Source organism: Triticum aestivum, chromosome 6A (genome assembly GCF_018294505.1).
Source record: "Triticum aestivum cultivar Chinese Spring chromosome 6A, IWGSC CS RefSeq v2.1, whole genome shotgun sequence".
In the NCBI taxonomy this organism is placed as follows: domain Eukaryota; kingdom Viridiplantae; phylum Streptophyta; class Magnoliopsida; order Poales; family Poaceae; genus Triticum; species Triticum aestivum.
Window position 1 is genome coordinate 180,346,068 of NC_057809.1, and position 20,795 is coordinate 180,366,862.

A 20,795-nucleotide genomic window follows, 5' to 3' on the forward strand; every position below is an offset into this window, starting at 1 on the left:
GCGCCAGCGCGTCAATCAACTATACCGCTCGCAAAAAAATCACAAAACAAACACTAACCGGGGGGGGCGGATGCGGCGAGTGATTCCGGACGGCGACGAGGGGCGGGCTCGACGGTGGTCGATCCCGGTGGCGACAACGACGAGGGGCGGCTCTTCTCGCCGGATCCGGGCGGGTTGGTGTAGCGTATCGGCGCGGGAGGGTGGGGGACGGCCCTGCGGCGCGATTCCGCCCGCAGATTTGGCCGGAATCGCCGGCAGCGGACGGGCGGAAGCAAGGGCGGTCGGCGGCGGAAGAAGGTGGGGAGAAGGCGCGGGCTGAAATGTCCCTCCCGCCAACTGCTTCTCTGTAATGCAGGGCACCGCAACAGCGAGGGGAAAACCCGTGAATACGCAGGTTGGGGCCGAGATTTTGCCGCGCCCCTCAAATTTTTTTGCGGGCCGGGGCGGGATGCGGGGTCTGATCAGACATGTTTTTCCGCCCGGCCCACATTTTGACGATTATTTTTACGGGCCAGGGCGGGATGCGGGGTCTGCTAGAGTTGCTCTTAACACAAAACGTATTGAACTCCCGTTTGACGTCGATACTAGTCTCGTCAAGGTAGATTATTCTTTCAGTGATAAACAATGTTTTCGTCAATAACAAGATTTCTATAACGACTTTACCAATCCCAAAACGTTAATAATATTTAGTGTATGTCATTATTTGGGTTACAACTTCGATGTATTTTAGTGAAGGACTGTGCTAACGACCAATCGACTGGTCGTTAGCGACAGATCCGCACGACTAGTTCTACGCTATCTTCCCATACTTGCTTTCTACCAATCTTTGAAAGAGGATTCGAACCTATGTATATGCAATACATATTGAGCCTAATAACCAACTAAGCCACCTCTTGTTGTTGTCTATTGTAGATAAATAATATTATTTGAACCTTTCTTATTTCTGCCATATCAGAAAAAATAAAGTTTGTCTTGGTAACTTTGGCATGACCAGCGTGATAACTATGATATGAGCAACATGATAACTATACCATGATAAGGCTGATAACTACAGTACGAGAAGGTTAAGGCATGAGGAAGTATAAATTACCAATGAAAATGTTTAAAAAACTTTTTTCCCTTTGGATGAAAGATACCATGGTGTTTAAAACGTAAAATATTAGTTATCAAATCTGTGATGTATATATTATCATGCTTTTTACATAGAAATTACCGGTTGTATATTTTTCAACAAAAAAATCAAAAATTATATTGGCGTTTATATGTGAGTTATCAGCTTAGTATGTGTCTATTAATAAGCTATTTACATATAAATTACCGGGGTTGCCCCCCCACCCCTCGCCACAATCGCCACATTTATCAAGGTCGGGTATATAAATTATCAAGTCTGCGATGTGTGAGTTATCATGTTATTTGCATAAGAGTTATCGTGGTATGATTCAACAACTCCTCCCACCCTACCCCCACCGATAAAGTTATCAGGATTGGGTACATAATTTATCATTTCTACGATGTGTGACTTATCATGTTATTTGCATAGAAATTACCGTGGTATGTTTCAATGACTCCCCCCCCAACCCCAACCCCACCGACAAAGTTACCAGGACTGGGTACATAATTTAATGTCTATGATGTGTGAGTTATCATATTATTTGCATAGAAGTTATCGTGGTATGTTTCAATGACTCCCTCACTCCGACCCCTCCGACAAAGTTACCAGGACTGATACATAATTTATCATGTTTACGATGTGTGAGTTATTATGTTATTTGCATAGAAGTTACCGTCATACGTTTCAACGACACCCCCACCCCGACCCCTCCTACAAAGTTATCAGGTTTACCATGTATGAGTTATCATGTAATTTGCACATAAGTTATCGTGGCATGTTTCAGCGACTTGCCCCACCCCCATCCTCGCCGACCAAGCTATGAGGACCGGGGTACATAAGTTATCAGGTCCGCCATGTTTTGAGTTATCATGTAATTTGCACAGAAGTGACCATGGCATGTTTCAGCGACTTGCCCACCCCCACCCTAGCCTACCAAGCTATGAGGACCGGGTACATAAGTTATCAGGTCCGCCATGTTTTGAGTTACCATGTTATTTGCACAGAAGTGACCATGGCATGTTTCAGCGACTTGCCCCACCCCCACCCTCGCCGACCAAGCTATCAGGACCGGGGTACATAAGTTATCAGGTCCACCGTGTTTGAGTTATCATGTTATTTGCACAGAAGTGACCATGGCATGTTTCAGCGACTTGCCCCACCCCCACCCTCGCCGACTAAGCTATCAGGACCGGGGTACATAAGTTATCAGGTTCGCCATGTTTGAGTTATCATGTTATTTGCATAGAAGTGACCGTGGCATGTTTCAGCGACTTGCCCCACCCCCACCCTCGCCGACCAAGCTATCAGGACCGGGGTACATAAGTTATCAGGTCCGCCATGTTTGAGTTATCATGTTATTTGCACAGAAGTGACCATGGCATGTTTCAGCGACTTGCCCCACCCCCACCCTCGCCGACCAAGCTATCAGGACCGGGGTATATAAGTTATCAGGTCCGCTATGTTTGAGTTGTCATGTTATTTGCACAGAAGTGACCATGGCATGTTTCAGCGACTTGCCCCACCCCCACCCTCGCCGACCAAGCTATCAGGACCGGGGTATATAAGTTATCAGGTCTGCCATGTTTGAGTTATCATGTTATTTGCACAGAAGTGACCATGGCATGTTTCGGCGACTTGCCCCACCCCCACCCTCGCCGACCAAGCTATCAGGACCGGGGTACATAAGTTATCAGGTCCGCCATGTTTGAGTTATGATGTTATTTGCACAGAAGTTATCGTGGTATGTTTCAACAACTCCCCCACCCCCACCCTCGCCGACAAAGTTTTTAGGACCGGGGTACATAAGTTATCAGGTCTATGAAATCTGAGTTACCATGTTATTCACACGAAAATTAACGGAGGATATTTCATCAACCCCCCCCCCCCCGGTCGGTAAAGTTAGCAGGAACGGGGTACCTAAGCGCGGAAAAAATCAAACACTAAATTAACGCGTTTTTATGCATACGTAGTAGAGGAGACATGTTAAATAGTCCATTTACTTTTTTTGTTCAAGAAAGGGATCGTAGGTCAGGTGGTAGGCTAGTTGAGTTGGCTCACTAGTGGTGCAAGGACCGAATCCTCTCTTGTTCACACCAATTTTTGCGTGAAAAAATCTCGAACGAAAAAAGATCTGAAGAGGGACAAAAATGGATCGGGAGGAGAGCAAGAAAATTGGATCTGGAGCGGATCGTGCGTGCATGCAACAGAGAAAAGAAAAGGAAATTGTGGCACTAGAAATGCACGGAGAAAAAAAGTACTAATATTGGCACTTGATGCGTGAATCAAAAGATGACGTTGAAAAAAATTGTTGGCATTAAATGGGATGGCTGCACGGACAATCAAATGGAAGAAGCGAATGGCTTGAAATTAATTTCGTGAATCAACGCACAGGAACAAGCAAAATAATGGTGTCTTAATTATGCTGACGTGGCTCTGTAGGGTCAAGTATGACGACTATCGTTCGCCTAACAAAAATATGCGTAGCTGTGTGGTGGTAGGCTGCTGTAGGTCTTCTCTTGGAGACCTCAGTTCGATTCCAGAGCGCAGCAATTTTTTTCTCGCCCACGATGGCAGTTTTGCAGAAGAAAAAAGAAGAATCGGGAGCGATCTAGTCGTTCGTGCCTGTTGCAAACGACTAGTCGACTGGTCGTTAGATTTCTCGTTTAGTTAAAGATCATGCCCCGTAGACCAGGGATAGACCTGATCACATGACTCGAGTCTTCTGTGACTTCTATTCCCCTCTACGACTCCGGTTTTCAATAACCATTGCGTGAGTATGTGTTATGATACAACTGTGTCTATGCTTACATCAAATTCATTTTAAAATAAAGTGCAATGTACGTTTATTTTGTATTGAGTGCTTTTTAATTAAAAGATGGTAATGTTAAAAAAATTGACGTCAAATTTTCAATCATAGCAAATCAAACGTCTTTTGAAAAATTCAGTTTTCGTGAGGTTGACAGTTTTTTTAGTAAGCATGTCAAATCCATATAGAAAGTTGAACATGATTGTGATTTTGCCATGTTTGTTAAAAGAAATTGTCATCCTGCAACAACTAAATTTTCAATAAAAACATTTGGTTTGCCATGCTAGAAAATCAAGTAATTTGTCAAAAATCATCAGAATTGCGCACAATGCATAAAAACCATAGTTTTGCTATCTGTTTGCAAAAAACATTGTTTTGAGCAATCTGTTTGCCTAAAGCACTAGAACGACGACTGATCATGTTTTGACATGAAAACTAACAGTGTGGCCCATCCAGCAGGGCCATGTGGCATGGGATGGCCAGCTGAGAGTCCGTGACAAACTTTGGACGCCACATGGTTGTCACATGAAGAAAAAAAAGATAAAGAAATATCCATGTGGCATGGTTGTTGCACGCCATTGGCTCCCTCCAAACGCCTCCCATGCACATGACGAGTCACTGGCCGCCGCGATGCCCTACTCGCGAGCGACGAGGCAACGATCCAATGCGAGGTGGAGGCGGTGCAAGGTAGTTAGGACATGCAAAACTCGCGGCCATGGCATCAGTAGAGCAAGGCAAGGACAACACACGGGATCAGTCACCGGAGCACGGGCTCGCGTGGAGGACCGCTGAAGATCGTGCGGCTCGATGGGGTCAACTCCAGCGACTTCAGGACGACTCTAACGGTGCATGCAGAGGACCGCTGAAGATCGTGCGGCTCGACGGGGTCAACTTCAATGGCTCGGTCACGCATGGCGGCTCAGAGCACACATGTGAATGTAGAGGATGGTGCAGGTGCACGGCATATGCCGGTGGCCTCTGTTAGCATGTTTTGTAAATTGTTGGCTAAACGATGGTTTTCTGATTTGACGTGGCTGCTGTGGTAGTTTTTTGCAATTTACTTGTTAAAAAATTTGACTTTTGATTTGTATAGGGAAAATCGTTAAGAGATACTGTACTTTTTTAGTACCTGTACTCTGTGGTTTGTGTTCGTATTTGAACCAACTATCCACAGTACATTGTACCCATGACGGCCACGGTTTCCTCTCCACCGTCCAGCGCAGAGTCCTTCGTCGCCCCGGGTGCTTTCTGAAACGAACTTCCTCTCCCGAGTACACCCCGGCCCGGGTGCTCCAGCCCGACCCAACGCGGCTCTAAAATCTCTCTATACCACCGCCTTTCCGTTCCCGTTGCCGTCCCACCTCATCGCGACGCCGAGTACCTGCTAGCAGTCTCCGCTACTTCGTCCGCCGCCGCCGCAGAGCCGGGAGGCGAGGGTCGAGGCCGATGTGGGGGCTGTCGGCGGGGACGCTGCTGAAGCCGGTGTGCAGGTGGCTGCTGAAGCGGCTCGGGGACCTCACCCTGGGCGACCTCGACCTTGACCAGTTGGACCTCCAGCTCACCCGCGGCACGCTCCAACTCTCCGACCTCGCGCTCAACGCCGACTTCATCAACGCAAAGGTGCGCATCGCATGGGTTTAGTTAGGGCTTTGCCGCGCACGTGTTCGATTAGACGCCCCTTCCTTTGATTGGTGGATGAATTCGGTTTTATGTTTTTCTGATTGCAATTGGGCGCTGGTGCGATCGGTTAGTCTCGCTTTTGCTTTTTTTGGAATGTCGGGCCAAGCTCTGGGGATTTCAGCGCTAGGGTGAAGAACTGAAGAATCGGCTACAAGTCTACCATGTTTGGTGACTTAGTAATAAACGTTGTAATAATTAGGCTGCAATATTTGCATATACTATGATGCAGAGGCCGGGGGTAATAAAATCTTCCATCCATTGTCTTTTTTTTTCTCGAATATGCACGAGTGTGCATATCATATACTCCCTCTGTAAACTAATATAAGAGCGTTTAGATCATTACTTTAGTATTCTAAACGCTCTTATATTAGTTTACGGAGGGAGTATTAAAGAAGAAGGGCAAAAGAAATGCCTCCACCGGAGTTACAAGAAATTCAAGACACTCTACTTGTCTAAAAAAGAGTGTTAGTTTTGGGAGTCGCACTAACTTGAAATATGTCGCATTTGCTCTGACCGAGCTGCATTCCGTTGTGTTTAATTTTGTCCTTCAAACCTGACTTGTTGTGGCACTTACTACTGGACATACTCTATCTTATGCGTGTGCTCTTGCCTCAGTGACAAACTTGCATTTTCCACCTGCTGTAGTTCACAAGCATAACACCACTGCCTATATGCTACATTTGATCACTCGTACTTGTTGAATTCTAAGTTATGCTGCCAACTTATAGTCTGTTAGATTTTATATAGTCTGTTAATTTTCTGTTTACACTCTTCTCCTTACGTATTTTGCGGCTAACTTTATTTTCTATTTCAGCTATCAGGATCTCCTATCACAGTTAAAGAAGGATCTATAAAATCCCTGCTAGTTAAATTACCTTTACAGTTAAGGAGTTGGAAGGTTGAGATTGTAGTGGAAGGGTTGGAGTTTGTACTTGCACCATCTGTTGCTAGTGAAGCCTCACCTGTAGATACTGAGTGCTCTGTTTCTGCTGGTAATAGTGATACAGAGGCGAGATCGGCTGAGACCAAGAGGAATGAACCTGATAGTAATCCCTGCTCTACTTCTGCATCTCGAGATGTGGACGATGGTGTGAAGAGAATAGCCAACGCCATCAAGCAGTTTCTTACAAGATTTAATATCAAGTTGAAAAATACGTATGTAGTATTTGACCCTCAAAGCATTTTGGATAAAAGGGCCTTGCAATTTAATCGGTCGCTAGTTTTCCGAACTAAAGAGATACAGTGTGGAACCAATCTTTCAACAGACAGTCCAGTCAAATTGAATAACTTAGTAACATTCCAAGAGGCGGTCATTGAGTTTTTGAAGATGGATGATGTTGATGCAAATCTTCAGAACGATCTGGATAGAGGAACAGCTGACATTTCATCAAATCATAGTACTACTGCGGTCTTGACAAGTCCCATTGGTGGATTCTCAGGAACATTGAACTTAAGCATCCCATGGAATAGTGGATGCTTGAACTTTCAAAAAATTGATGCAGACATATCTGTTGATTCATTAGAATTGCAGTTACAGATGAGCAGTATCCAATGGTTCATGGATGTATATGATTCTCTTTGTAGGAACTCGGCAGATGAACATAATTGTGTACATAGTACTGCAGATATGTCTATGAACGCCTCCAGAGCTTCCTTATGTGCATCCACATCAAGCTCGTCGAAATCAGGTTCAGCCTCTGCGATAGCTAGCGGGGACGGTTTGTCACAGAGAGCATTTTCTCGAAGCAGGCAAGACAATTTTCAGGATGGTTTCCTCAACAAGGCACATGTGATTCAAGACTGGATTCCGGGTCTTGGTGTCCATAGTGACCAAGGTGAATTTGATTCAGATTGTGATGAAAGGTTTGTTTCTTTGTTTAATGTTTCTTCAAAGGTTTTTGACAGTCGTTTTACCCATGTATCTGTCACCTTCTTATTTGCGTCAGGTCACATTATTAATCTCTTATAAACATTTCTCTAGCATATTTTTGACATACCTCTTATATCATTGCAGAACAGATAAAAACATGATGTTTCTATGTCACATTGCTTTTATTTCTATCATTCTTCATAAACTTTGTAACTGAACTGCATGCTGGTTTCTGATAATAGAATTAGAAGGGCTGCTTCCTTTGTCTCAAACATTAGAAAAAAACTGTTCAATCAGATGGTTTTACGAATTATTGGTCCCTAGTTTCTCACTGTGTTGTGCATGCATTGGGGGTTTATGGCCAGTTTCTTCTTTCACTGTTTTTCTTTGAGTGGCCATTGCCTTGTGTGCTTGTTGCTCTTGCCCTCTTGCGATAGTTCTTCAATTGTCTCTGAAATGTCTTGTCCTATGAACATCCCAACTTACTGAGCAGCATGGGGCATGAATTGTTAGAATGTTTATCTGCATCTTTAGTATGCAGCCTGGGATTTAATGGCCAAATGCACCAATCTTCTTATTTGAATTTATTGTAAGTTTTCCATGTTTTTGTCTTTGTTTAAGTTCTTGTAAGAATTTATCTCTTGTTGAGTTTGTTTGCTTTTACATTTCTTAAGGGAAGCAGGTCACTTGAGAAAAATATATTTACACTGGCCTAATTCTATTACTAACTTGTTGTTGTTCTCCATCTTTGACAGCATCAGTCAGTTCTTTGAATGCTTTGAGGAACTGAGGAGCTCTCATACTAATTTAGGAAATAGTGGCATATGGGACTGGACGTGTTCGGTATTCAACGCAATTACTTTTGCATCCGCATTAGCTTCTGGATCCGATCAAGTCCCTAAAGGTATCCGCTTGTACTTTGTTGTACATCTTTTCAGTTTTTTGTTGGTTAGACATATTATCCACTCTACCCGCATGAAGCATGAAATACTTACATTGATACCAATTTATGCTCTCTATTCTACTTAGTTATCAATTAGTGATAATTTTCTTGCGGATTGAGTTATCTACTAGTATTAACTTTGCTCCTTCAGCTACCATTTGCTTTTACTCTTGATTTTATTGAACACTGTCCATATTTAGTTGAATTGTGTTCCACACTTCCAAGAAAAAAAAATTGTGCCTTTGCGTTTTTGGTGAGAATAAGAAATATTATACCTGCTAGCATCTGAATAGATATGATGATGGGACATATTGCTGACCCCTCAGTAATATGGTGGTGCTTTTTTTTAATTAACTGGGACATCTGGTTTGTTAGTTTCGTCTCTGCCCTACTAACTGAAAACCAAAATTTGAGCAAGTACCAAATTGAACGAACTTTAATATTGGAATTTGCCGAAAACCCAACTACTCCCAGATCTCGAGTTTATGCTGGCTTATGATCAACAGCAGACCTGTTAGACGACTCTAAGATCACCTCCTTCTGATATCCATACTTGTGATTCATGAATAAGAAACAGCTTCCTTCAATTCTCTTTCCACGGTGGCTAATGTTGCAATTTCTGGTGTTAAACCAAGTAGCTGTAGTGCTTTACTTTTTGTCCATTTAACTTTTATATATGTATATCATGGCATTACTTATTTTAGTTTTTTTTTCCTAACAGAAACACTGATTGAGAAAACCTTGCGGGCTTCCATTGCTCAGATAGGCATTATTCTTTTGTTCAGTGATGAAATGGATACTGGCAGTTCCAGTATTTCTCTGAGTCTCGTCAAAGATATGAGAAGTTTGGAAATGTTTTCAAGCTGTCTTTCTCCTGCTCATTTTGAGCGATCGATGATATCTCCTGCTAGTGCTTCCAGTTTAAGTATGCATCATCTTGAATACAAGTGTCATAACATTCATCTTGACCTTGAGGTATGGTCTGCCATCAACAGCATTGTTCTCAGTTAATACATCATTTGAAGTGTCATGAAGCTTGATACTAAATATTTTTCTTCATGTCTGCAGACATATCCGAAAAACTTGAGGTTGAAAGCATCGATTGGCCACATGAGGCTCGATGAATACTACAGCACTGAAAAGCATGATTCAGATCACACACCCGTTATTGCTCCTTTCTTAAATAGTGATTATTGCCATGAAGTTCAAGCTGCTCTCCCTTCATTCCCGTTTGCTGCTCAAGATTACTGGGTGGAGTCATCTGGATACTCTTCGAACAATTCAAGTAAACTAGCTAAGGTTGAATTGCTTAAAACATTTGGTGATTCCACATTCCATTATGATGTTAGTAGCACAGATCGAGGTGGCAACTCAGTAAGCTCAACTTCACTGTCAATCTGTTTGGCTTCATTAGTTTGGTGGGTGCATTTCCATACAGTACACATGCTACTGAATTTTATCAGTAAAATTGAGTCTGATGCGGTGCACGGAAAGCATAAACTCCATATGCGTGGTGATACAGGAAACAGTAAGTTGACCACCAAAACTAATATTTCACCAAGTGGGAGTCTAAAGGTTCAGATGGCTCTCTCACGTTCAAGAGTCATCATTTGCTTTCCTACTGAGTCCCCGTGGGATTTAAGCCGCCCATCCATCCTGGATACATTCCTTGTCATTGACCGCACATCCTCTCTGGACCCAGGGGAAGCTTCGTCTCCATTCCGAAAGGAAATGCCTAATGATGCTCATTCCGGCATACCATCTACCTCACTCCATTTGGCTGCTGGGAACTTCGACATCTATTTGCTTAGACCGATGAGCTATGAATTGGATGACAGAAGCCATTCTTTGAGTAGGCAAACTTTTTTTGCTCTGAAGATTATCTCAGTCACTAGTTCCAACTGTAGCGACTCTAGTATTAAGATGATCTGGAGAAAATACCCTGTAACTGACCCTGAGATGGTTAGTAAAGCTTGGAGTTTGCCAAACCTGCATGACCAAAAGATTACTCAGCGAGAAAGGGGCAATTTTGCTGGTGTTTCCTCTTATACAACCTCACAGGATCTTGAGAAGTCGAGTTATAGTATACGCCAGGAGCTCCTTCAGAGCACTGAGTGCTTTCTGCATATTAAACTTTCTTCAGTTTCAGTTCATCTCAATAAGAAGGATTGTGGATTACTGAATCAGCTACTAGATTGCATTCTCAGCGGGCTGTCCAATGGTGCAATGAGCAGCTCTGAAAGTGGAAGGGACAAATCTATGCCTATCAATGATGTTGCCATCCAATCAGCTATCACTTTTGAATGCAGCTTTTTGGATATTTGTACTGAATTAAATGAAACTGTGGTAGTTGGTCCTTTGCTGCAGACAGAACTAGAAGGTTCCTGGAATTGTTTTAAGCTGTCCATTTCAAAAATTTCCCTGTGCTCTTTTTCTAATGTAGGCGGAATCAATAATGCCAGTTTTCTTTGGGTGAATCATGGTGAAGGTGAGCTTTGGGGTTCTGTTACTGATACAAATGATAAAACCTATGCCGAAAGCAAAGTTTTTCTCCTAGTTGTCTGTAAGGACTCTGCTAATATGCGAGGTGATGGTGAAGGAAACAATGCACTATCTTTTGGAACTTCTGGCTGTTCCGTGACCCACATCAGGAACCCAAATCTACAAGAGGACTATACTTCTGCCAGTTTTCGTTCTGGGACAATTGTGGCACCTGGTGGACGCATGGATTGGATCAATGCAATGTGCCTGCTGTTTAATGCAGGTTCACGCGGAACTGAACAGTCCAATAACAGCAAAACAGGGGATAATTCATGTCCTGGTGACCGGTCATCTTTTTTTCTTGAGTTGGTTGATGTTGCTGTGAGCTATGAATCTCATGTAAAAACTTCCACCTTCAGCGCTGAAGCTCCTGATTGCAAGTCTTTTTCATGCATTTTAGCTGCATCATCGTTTAAACTTCACAGTATATCTGCACCAGACTCTGCAGCTACAGATTTTGATATCCAGCTGCGAGATCTCGGGCTTTTCATCTGTGAATCATTTGGTTCCAAAAATGCCACTTGCGGTTATGGTGTTGATTATCTTCATAAAATGGGTTACACTAAGATTGCCCGTGACACGTTCATTGAAGCTGCTCTAAGAATTGACACTTCCTTTTGGAAGCTTGAAATATCAGATTCACAATTTGATATTGGTACATGTTGTGATACAACACATGGTCTTATTTGTTTGTGTTCCCACCTCCAGAATCTATATGCTCCAGACATGCGTGATGCTTTAGTTCATCTACAATCTAGGTGGAATAGTGTCCAGCAAGCAAACAACCATAATATGGCCAGTGATGCATCAGACAAGTCAGAGAGCAGCATTGACAACTTGGCATATTCTGGAGAGTGCTTATCAGATGGACTACTTGATGATATAATTGAGAATGCTTTTTACACAGACCAGGACTACAAAGCCTACAATTTTTCTAGCAGAAATTATCACAACTCACCAAGTAGCAATGGAATGGATGTTGAGTCTGAGTCGCCCACCCCTGGGGCAACTGACGCCAGTGTTTCACACATTTTGTTTGGATCATCATTAGCTACTCCAAAAGTCAATACTACTGAAATACCATTGAAACAGGACTCCTGTCATGAACAAATTATTGACTCTTATTATATGCCTGACCTTCTACAGACATCATCGTCAACTCTATGTAATGTAGGACATCAATGTATATCTGTTGATGATGCTTATAAAACCATGGAATTTGAACATGGTGGATGGTATAACAGTATTCCCTTGACAATAGTTGAGAGTCATGTTCCGGAAAGGAACAACCCACAAGGAGGGCATGTGGCCCGCCAAGAAGGGAAGCCTACTGTTTGCAGCTTGAATTATGAGGAATCTTGTTATTTGAAAGGAAAGGTTATAATTCATGATGTAAATGTCAATTGGCGAATGTATGCTGGAGATGACTGGTCATTAGCTCAGAAAGATGTAAATAACTTCTCATCCTCAAGTGGAAGGAATATGAGCTCTTCCTTAGAATTTCTTATCTCGGGGCTTGGTGTACAGTTTGATATGTATCCAGATGGGGGTGTTTCTGTTTCTAAGTTATCTATCTCTGCACGGGACATAAATCTTTGTGATCAAAGGGTGGATGCTCCATGGAAAATGGTATGTCTTTTTGTGGCTAAAATTACGTAAAGCATCTGCTTTTATCACTGGGCTAATGGTTTTAACTCTTCTGGTCCTTCTAAAAGGTTCTTGGCTGCTACGACTCAGATTACCCAAGAGAATCTTGTTCTAGTGCATTCACGTTAGAACTGGAGTCTGTAAAGCCCGAGCTACAGACTCCTTTGGAAGATTACAGGTAAATGCAGGATTGTGTTACATTACGTATGCACTGAATTAATTCTCTTGCTTATGTTAACCATGAAGACTTTGAAAGTTTGCTCTGTACTTAATAGATCCAAATGGTTAAAGAATACACAGTACTGTAAGGATACCTCATCTATATCATCCACATCTGCTGACCTATAAAGAACTTATGTACTGGCTGCGGATCATTACTAGAACAAGTCCTAATAGAATTGGCTAAAAATGGAAGATGGCGAGTCTCACAGCTAAATAGTAGAGACACACTTTATTTAGTAAATGGATCTAATCTGGTGTCTTTTTTTTTGTACAATCCAGTATTGAGGTTGCTTCATGCGTGTAGTTATGGAAATTTATGAACTAATATTTTGTATGTAATGTGGACATCTCAATTACACCATAAGGTCCAAAGTTAGCGATGGCAGGCTTTAGGTTGCTTTAACAATATTGAGTTTTTGACGCAAAACACATTTGTGATGACATATCTGAATTTGAAATTCATGCCTATATGGTTGTTGGTGACAAGACTGTTGCTGTTGGCCTTAGGCGTTAACACTAATTTTGTGTATGTGCCGTATTTAAATGCTGAATTATAATTCCCAAGTATCATTGAAGTGCTGGCTGTTACCCATCGCTTCCTTCCGACACCGTACATGTGCACCCAGTATGATGACTGACCATCTTCTCTTGCACCTAACCTTTCCAGATTGTGCCTTGAGATTTTGCCTCTTCAATTGCATCTTGATCAAGGGCAGCTTAAGTTCCTCATGTGTTTCTTTCAGAATGACTCTTGTGACAACAGCTCTCATTTGCCTTGCAAAAATGATATTGTTCATATAGAGAGCACAATCTATGGAAGCAATACAGTTCTGGATGAGGCATTACTTCCGTTCTTTCAGGTACTTTGGAGACTAAAAAAAGATCCTCTTGATTTGTGTTTGTCATTCACCAGACTTGATATGGTTTACGTGAGAACTTTTTTGCACTAACTAAACATGACTAAAAATTCTGCACGTGTAATCTTGCAAAAAATAAATAAATAATCTGCACGTGCAGCAGAACATATTTTTACTGGTAGGCAGCAGGGTTCTTTATGTTTACTAGGAACCACTGCGATCTGATTTTTTTCTTTCTCTGATGCCAGAAATTTGATGTCAAGCCTATTGTTCTGCACATCAACTATATCCCTCGTCAGTTTGATCCTGTTGCACTAGGCAAAGGAAATTATGCAGAACTTCTCAACATCCTTCCGTTGAAGGTAAACTGTTGTTGAAAAAATACTCTAGAAGCAATCAATCTGTTGATAGGCAATCCTAATGAAGTTTCTTCTGCAGGGAATCGATTTGAAGCTTAAACATGTTTCTGCAATGGGGTTGTATGGGTGGAATAGTATTTGTGAAACAGTTGGTGCAGAGTGGTTGGAGGACATATCTAAAAATCAGGTTATGATCTCCCCATGCTCATCTGTACATTTAGACGTGCTCTCTGTTACGTATGCAAACATATACAAACTTAACATGGGAAAATATTATGAAAGAAATAGAGTTTGCAATATGTGCAGCTCCATATGTAGGTATACTATACACAGGTGTGCAAAATAAGGAGAAAATATATGTTAACAAAAGAACTTTTTTTTCTCTATCACTCGTCTAAACACATGTCATTTGTAGAACTGACAATGTGTTATGTTTGTGTAGGTCCATAAATTGTTAAAAGGGCTTCCTCCTTTAAAATCAGTCAGTGCCGTTGTTTCAGGCACTAAGAAATTGATATCTTTACCCATCGAAAGTTACAAGAAAGACCGGAAGTTGGTCAAGGGAATGCAAAGAGGTAAGCTACATAGATACATTGCTTAAATATATGTTGAAGTTCATATGTGGTGTGTTTTAAACACTTGATTATATGTATCAATGATGATTCTGGCATTCTGTCTGGCAGGTGCTGTTGCCTTTATCAGAAGTGTTTCCATTGAAGCTGTAGGGCTTGGTGTCCATTTGGCAGCGGGAGCTCATGATATGCTGCTGAAGGCAGAACATGCCCTTACAGCTCTTCCACCACCTTTAGCCGCGTGTGAAGCTAAAAGAAACAAAGATAACGTAAGGGCAAACCAACCCGAAAATGCAACACAAGGAATAAAGCAGGTATTAAATTCCTTTGAATTGCATGATAAAAATATCTCTTGTTCTGGAATAGCATGAAAATTTCTTCATGAAGTTGGATTCAGGGCTTTGCTAGTTTTCTGTGATTTGGAGTTTAATTTTGCATCACTATGAAAGTCTCTAGATAAGTTAAAAATAGACCTTGAAATTGCTTCACCTGAGTCTCTGAACTGTACTAGCCTGAATCCTAAAGTACACAGGTAGTGCCAAGTGTTTTAATATTAACCTGGAACTTTGTTCAGGCTTATGAAAGCTTTACTGATGGACTTGGAAGGACTGCCTCTGCTTTGATTGGGAATCCTATTAACGTGTATAATCGCGGGGCTGGTGCCAGATCAGCACTGACTACTGCAATTTGTGGAGCTCCAGCTGCTGTAGTAGCTCCAGTATCAGCAACTGCCCGTGCTGTACATTATGCACTTCTTGGTATAAGGAACAGGTGAGTTTTCACTCATTCTCAAATATCGGCTAAAGCTGTGTGCATATATAGGGTTAGTGACATGTCATCACATCAGACTATTTTGTTTGGTCTCGGATCAACTCACTCTTGATTCCTTTGCTATTATCACTATAAGTTATAGGTCAGTTACCCAGTTCTAATCGCATGTCGATCATTACCCAGTTAAGATTTGAAACAGCACATAAGGATCTGTATTTTGTGTCTTATTTGGCACTTCAATATTTGTATTATTTGTAAATATACACCAATTTATTGTCAAAATAAACCCTGCAGTATATCGAGAACTGTTACTCTAGAAGCCAACTTGCATTTATGCATGCATCTTCTGTTCATTAGTTCGGTCCAGAAAGTAACAAAGATGACAGTTAAGAGACCAATGAATAAAACAAGACAGGACCAGTGTGACATGAGTTATCTTCTGATTTCACCTTTTGCAATATTAATTATTCCTCTGGACAAATTATGTTTTAATAAGAACAGTTTGATTATATAATAACGAGGAGATCACAAGATACTCGGATCTTGAGAAATGCTTATTTATCTAAGGAACTTCTAGCTTTATGTCTGTGCAGGGTCTTGCAAAGTAATTGTCTTGCTGTATTCAGTATAATTAATAAAAGGGTAACTGGGTATTGTGAGATAGTACAGTAGTGAAGCCGAGGTCAATGAATTGTGAAGGATTGATATATTTCAACCATGCTGTCACCACATTTAAATTGTTAATAACATACGCATATCATCTTTTTGTTCACTGAATTTGTTTCCACATTAACAGCCTTGATCCTAGACGCAAGAAAGAATCTATGTACAAGTACCTGGGGCCTTCTCAACTGTAGACTTCATTGACACTCCGTCGTGTCTCTCCCTGCATGAAGTGGTCAAACAAGCACCCCTGTGCAATCTCACCGAATGACGAGCAAACTTGTATAGGACAAGTGAATTCTGCACAGCTAGGAATCATACCCTTGAGAACCAGCATCATTTTCATTGTTCTTCATGGAGATTATAGAGGTGTACATTTTGTAGGAAAGATTTGATCATATACGGCGTAAGCCTTGTACAGTCTGTACAATTAGCACACCCCACAGTTGTAATTCACACCCCACAGTTGTAATTCACACCCCACAGTTGTAATTCATGGCGTCTTTTCCACCCCTGGTGCAAGTTTTGTAAACTCCTCGCTTAGGCAATTACCTGAGAGAGGAGATAAACTCTTCCGCCTTTCGTTTGTAGTAGCTCTTCCTTAGTTGTGCGGATGTAAATATGTCTCTTCTGTTTTTGACACTTCTGTAAATATCTCTTCTGTTTCTGTTGGGACTATGGTTTTCGTCTTGCTAAAGCACTGATAATAAGTTCTCTTGCCTTTTTTTTGAGGGAAAGTTGTCTTGCCTTTTAATTGTAAATGTTAGCAGGTTTTGTGTGTCCAGGGAACTTCTGTGCGCACGTTGCAGAAGATGAAATGATCGCTGTTGCTTTAATCGCGTGCTAATTAAAAAAGTCCTTGCGGGCACGTCCACCTGCATCTGTCGCGGTGAAAGTAGCCTGTGTTATGCGGAGCTGACAGGTTCCTTCACATTCGGTGCGCCATGTATTATTTCTTTTTTCTGAAAAAAACTTCTTATCTAATCGTCTTCAATCACAACAGTACAACATGTTGGAAATATTAGCACATTTTTGACAAATCTAATCCACGAGTAAATGATAAGCATGACAAATAAAGTATGCATCTCATACCGATACTTAAGCATGTGAGCACGTACTAGAACCGAAACATCTATGAACAACATATATACGGCCAGCATGGTTATACTCTCCGGTTGGCAGGCCAACGCGGTGGCGGCTGCCGAGGCCCTTTTCTTGGCGGCTTCGTCGTCAGCCATGGAGTCGATGCAGGGGAGTAGTGAAAGTAAAGGCGGACGGAGATGGGGACACATCGGGAGAAGTCGCGTCGAGATGCTCCTCAAAAATCTTAATGCCGTTCTCCTGGGCAGGGTCTCGAACGACAGGGTTCCGGAGGCACCTGCTCTCCCAACCAACCGTGTACGCGGTCGTCGGGACGGGATCGCCGGAAGCAGAAATGACGGCTAGGGTTGTGCAAGAGGGAGTGAGTAAACTGAGTTAGGGTTCACGGCACTGGCCCATGCCTACCGAGCCCTCGAACAGCCCACGGTCAAACCATTCCTGAGCGGCAAAGATAAGCTTCGGTTCGGCTCATACCCGCAACCCGCGACGCGCGCGCGTCGTGACGAGGCGGGCGGCAAAGGAGGAGGAGGAGCGCGCGTGTACATCTCCTCTTCCCAGGCTCCCAATGGCATTGTGGTAAAGCATCCCTTATAAAGGGGTCTCACTCTCACTCCACTAGCATTATGGTACTAAACTTCCCACCACTTGCGATGCACCTAAATGTGCCTTAGAGATTAACCAGGGATTATGGTATTATATGGGCCTAAGCCCATCTATAATCCAACAATCCCCCACCAGATTACGAGGCACATAAGTTTGTCAACTGTTCCAGACAATGTTTGATATACCAGAATTTTCAGTGGAGACTGTTAAGTTGAACTTCCAGCTAGAGCAATAAAATTAGACTTCTTCACAACTGAACAATGGACTAGCCTTGAATTGTCAGTTTGGCGTGTAGAAGTTTCACCTATTGTCAGCTGATACGTGGCTGCCGAAGGCTAAACCCCACGGGTAGAGCTTATTAGTCATACTCCTTACCTTCTCATGAGCTTCTTAGAGATTACCCAATCGCATAGATTGTGACCAACAGTTAGGCTCACATATGTATGTTCCTCCAAAGAATGCTCTATAGGGTAGCATCTTGCTTACATAAGCTTTGAAATACATTAAGACAAAAGTCAGCCTGACTTACATATTATGAGAGTATTATTGCATCTCAACAGAGTGGGTTAATTAAGGATACTCTCCTCAGTTGACCGCTGGATTGTTTTCCCAGATTCTAATTCATAGGATCTCCGATCACATAGGTTGTGTTACCCTTATGGCAACTTATGTGGGTCTCATACCCATCTTCCTCGATGCATTTTCTATCACAATCCTGTTGGGTTTCGTAGTAATTTCAAAAAATTTCCTACGCACACGCAAGATCATGTGATGCATAGCAACGAGAGGGGAGAGTGTTGTCTACGTACCCAACGCAGACCGACTGCGGAAGCGCTGACACAACATAGAGGAAGTAGTCGTACGTCTTCACGATCCAACCGATCAAGCACCGAAACTACGGCACCTCCGAGTTCGAGCACACGTTCGGCTTGATGACGATCCCCGGACTCCGATCCAGCAAAGTGTCGGGGAAGAGTTCCGTTAGCACGACGGCGTGGTGACGATCTTGATGTACTACAGCAGCAGGGCTTCGCCTAAACTCCGCTACAGTATTATCGAGGACTATGGTGGCAGGGGGCACCGCACACGGCTAAGGAATAGATCACGTGGATCAACTTGTGTGTTCTAGGGTGCCTCTGCCTCAGTATATAAATGACTAGAGGGGGGAGGCTGGCCGGCCAAGGTGTGGCGTGCCAGGAGAGTCCTACTCCCTCTGGGAGTAGGATTCCCCCCCAATCCTAGTTGGAATAGGATTCGCGGAGGGGGAAAAGAGAGAGAGGGGGCCGACCACCTCTCCTAGTCCTAATAGGACTAGGGGAATGGGGAGGCGCGCAGCCCATGTAGGGCTGCCTCTTCTCTTTTCCACTAAGGCCCATCATGGCCCATTTAGCTCCCGGGGGGTTCCGGTAACCTTCCCGGTACTCCGGTAAAATCCCGATTTCACCCGGAACACTTCGATATCCAAACATAGGCTTCCAATATATCAATCTTTATGTCTCGACCATTTCGAGACTCCTCGTCATGTCCGTGATCATATCCGGGACTCCGAACAACCTTCGGTACATCAAAATGCATAAACTCATAATATAACTGTCATCGTAACCTTAAGCGTGCGGACCCTACGGGTTCGAGAACAATGTAGACATGACCAAGACACGTCTTCGGTCAATAACCAATAGCGGGACCTGGATGCCCATATTGGCTCCTACATATTCTACGAAGATCTTTATCGGTCAGACCGCATAACAACATACGTTGTTCCCTTTGTCATCAGTATATTACTTGCCCGAGATTCGATCGTCGGTATTCCAGTACCTAGTTCAATCTCGTTACCGGCAAGTCTCTTTACTCGTTCTGTAATACATCATCCCGCAACTAACTCATTTAGTTGCAATGCTTGCAAGGCTTAAGTGATGTGCATTACCGAGAGGGCCCAGAGATACCTCTCCGGCAATCGGAGTGACAAAACCTAATCTCGAAATACGCCAACCCAACATCTACCTTTGGAAACACCTGTAATGCTCCTTTATAATCACCCAGTTACGTTGTGACGTTTGGTAGCACCCAAAGTGTTCCTTCGGCAAACGGGAGTTGCATAATCTCATAGTTATAGGAACATGTATAAGTCATGAAGAAAGCAATAGCAACATACTAAACGATCGGGTGCTAAGCTAATGGAATGGGTCATGTCAATCAGATCATTCAACTAATGATGTGACCTCGTTAATCAAATAACAACTCGTTGTTCATGGTTAGGAAACATAACCATCTTTGATTAACGAGCTAGTCAAGTAGAGGCATACTAGTGACACTTTGTTTGTCTATGTATTCACACATGTATTATGTTTCCGGTTAATACAATTCTAGCATGAATAATAAACATTTATCATGATTATAAGGAAATAAATAATAACTTTATTATTGCCTCTAGGGCATATTTCCTTCAAATCCGTGATAGCCCTTTTGTAGAAGGGTCAACCAGATTCTTAGCCGTTTGGATGTAATCCAACGCTACCACTCTGGAGTTTCTTGATTTTCTGACATATTTTAATCTTCTTCTGATGTGCTTTGTGGATTTCATGTTGTCCTTTGGACTCTTAGCATTGGCAATCACTGTTTGATTGCCACAATTCATAACGACAGTCGTGACTGGTTTATTCAACCACTGGCAAATCCATCAAAAGCTCTCGAAGCCATTCTGCTTCGACGCATGATGTGTCTAATGTTGTGAGTTCTACTTCCATAGTCGATCTCATTAAGATCGTCTTCTTGCAAGACTTCAGGAAACAACACGACCACCAAGTGTGAAGACATATGCACTTGTGGCTTTGATCTCATCAGCATCAGATATCCAATTCAAATCAGTATACCCCTCATGTACCGTTGGGTACCCAGAATAGTGAATTCCATAGTTCATGGTGTTGAGAAACGCAGTAATTTCAAAAAAATTCCTACGCACACACAAGATCATGGTGATGCCTAACAACGAGAGGGGAGAGTATCGTCCACGTACCCTCGCAGACCATAAGCGGAAGTGTTATGAGAACGC

At 42.6% G+C, this 20,795-nt stretch overlaps 1 protein-coding gene across 1 annotated transcript; it reads left to right on the top strand.

Moving 5' to 3' along the window:
- The first annotated feature begins 5,152 nt into the window (after nucleotides 1–5,152).
- Nucleotides 5,153–16,712, top strand: LOC123127188 (autophagy-related protein 2). The gene is made up of 13 exons (XM_044546765.1): nucleotides 5,153–5,537; nucleotides 6,412–7,460; nucleotides 8,223–8,371; nucleotides 9,132–9,385; nucleotides 9,479–12,580; nucleotides 12,667–12,776; nucleotides 13,488–13,680; nucleotides 13,926–14,039; nucleotides 14,116–14,223; nucleotides 14,479–14,611; nucleotides 14,720–14,922; nucleotides 15,183–15,379; nucleotides 16,176–16,712. The coding sequence occupies exons 1-13, from the start codon at nucleotides 5,364–5,366 to the stop codon at nucleotides 16,234–16,236; spliced, it is 5,847 nt and encodes a 1,948-aa protein (XP_044402700.1). The 5' UTR covers nucleotides 5,153–5,363; the 3' UTR covers nucleotides 16,237–16,712.
- The last annotated feature ends 4,083 nt before the right edge of the window (nucleotides 16,713–20,795 follow it).

Coding starts and splice junctions, on each gene's coding strand:
- LOC123127188 (XM_044546765.1), top strand. CDS start 5,364: ATGTGGGGGCTGTCGGCGGGGACGCTGCTGAAGCCGGTGTGCAGGTGG. Junction 13,681..13,925: donor CATTACTTCCGTTCTTTCAG/GTACTTTGGAGA, acceptor CTCTGATGCCAG/AAATTTGATGTCAAGCCTAT. Junction 14,040..14,115: donor TCAACATCCTTCCGTTGAAG/GTAAACTGTTGT, acceptor TTTCTTCTGCAG/GGAATCGATTTGAAGCTTAA.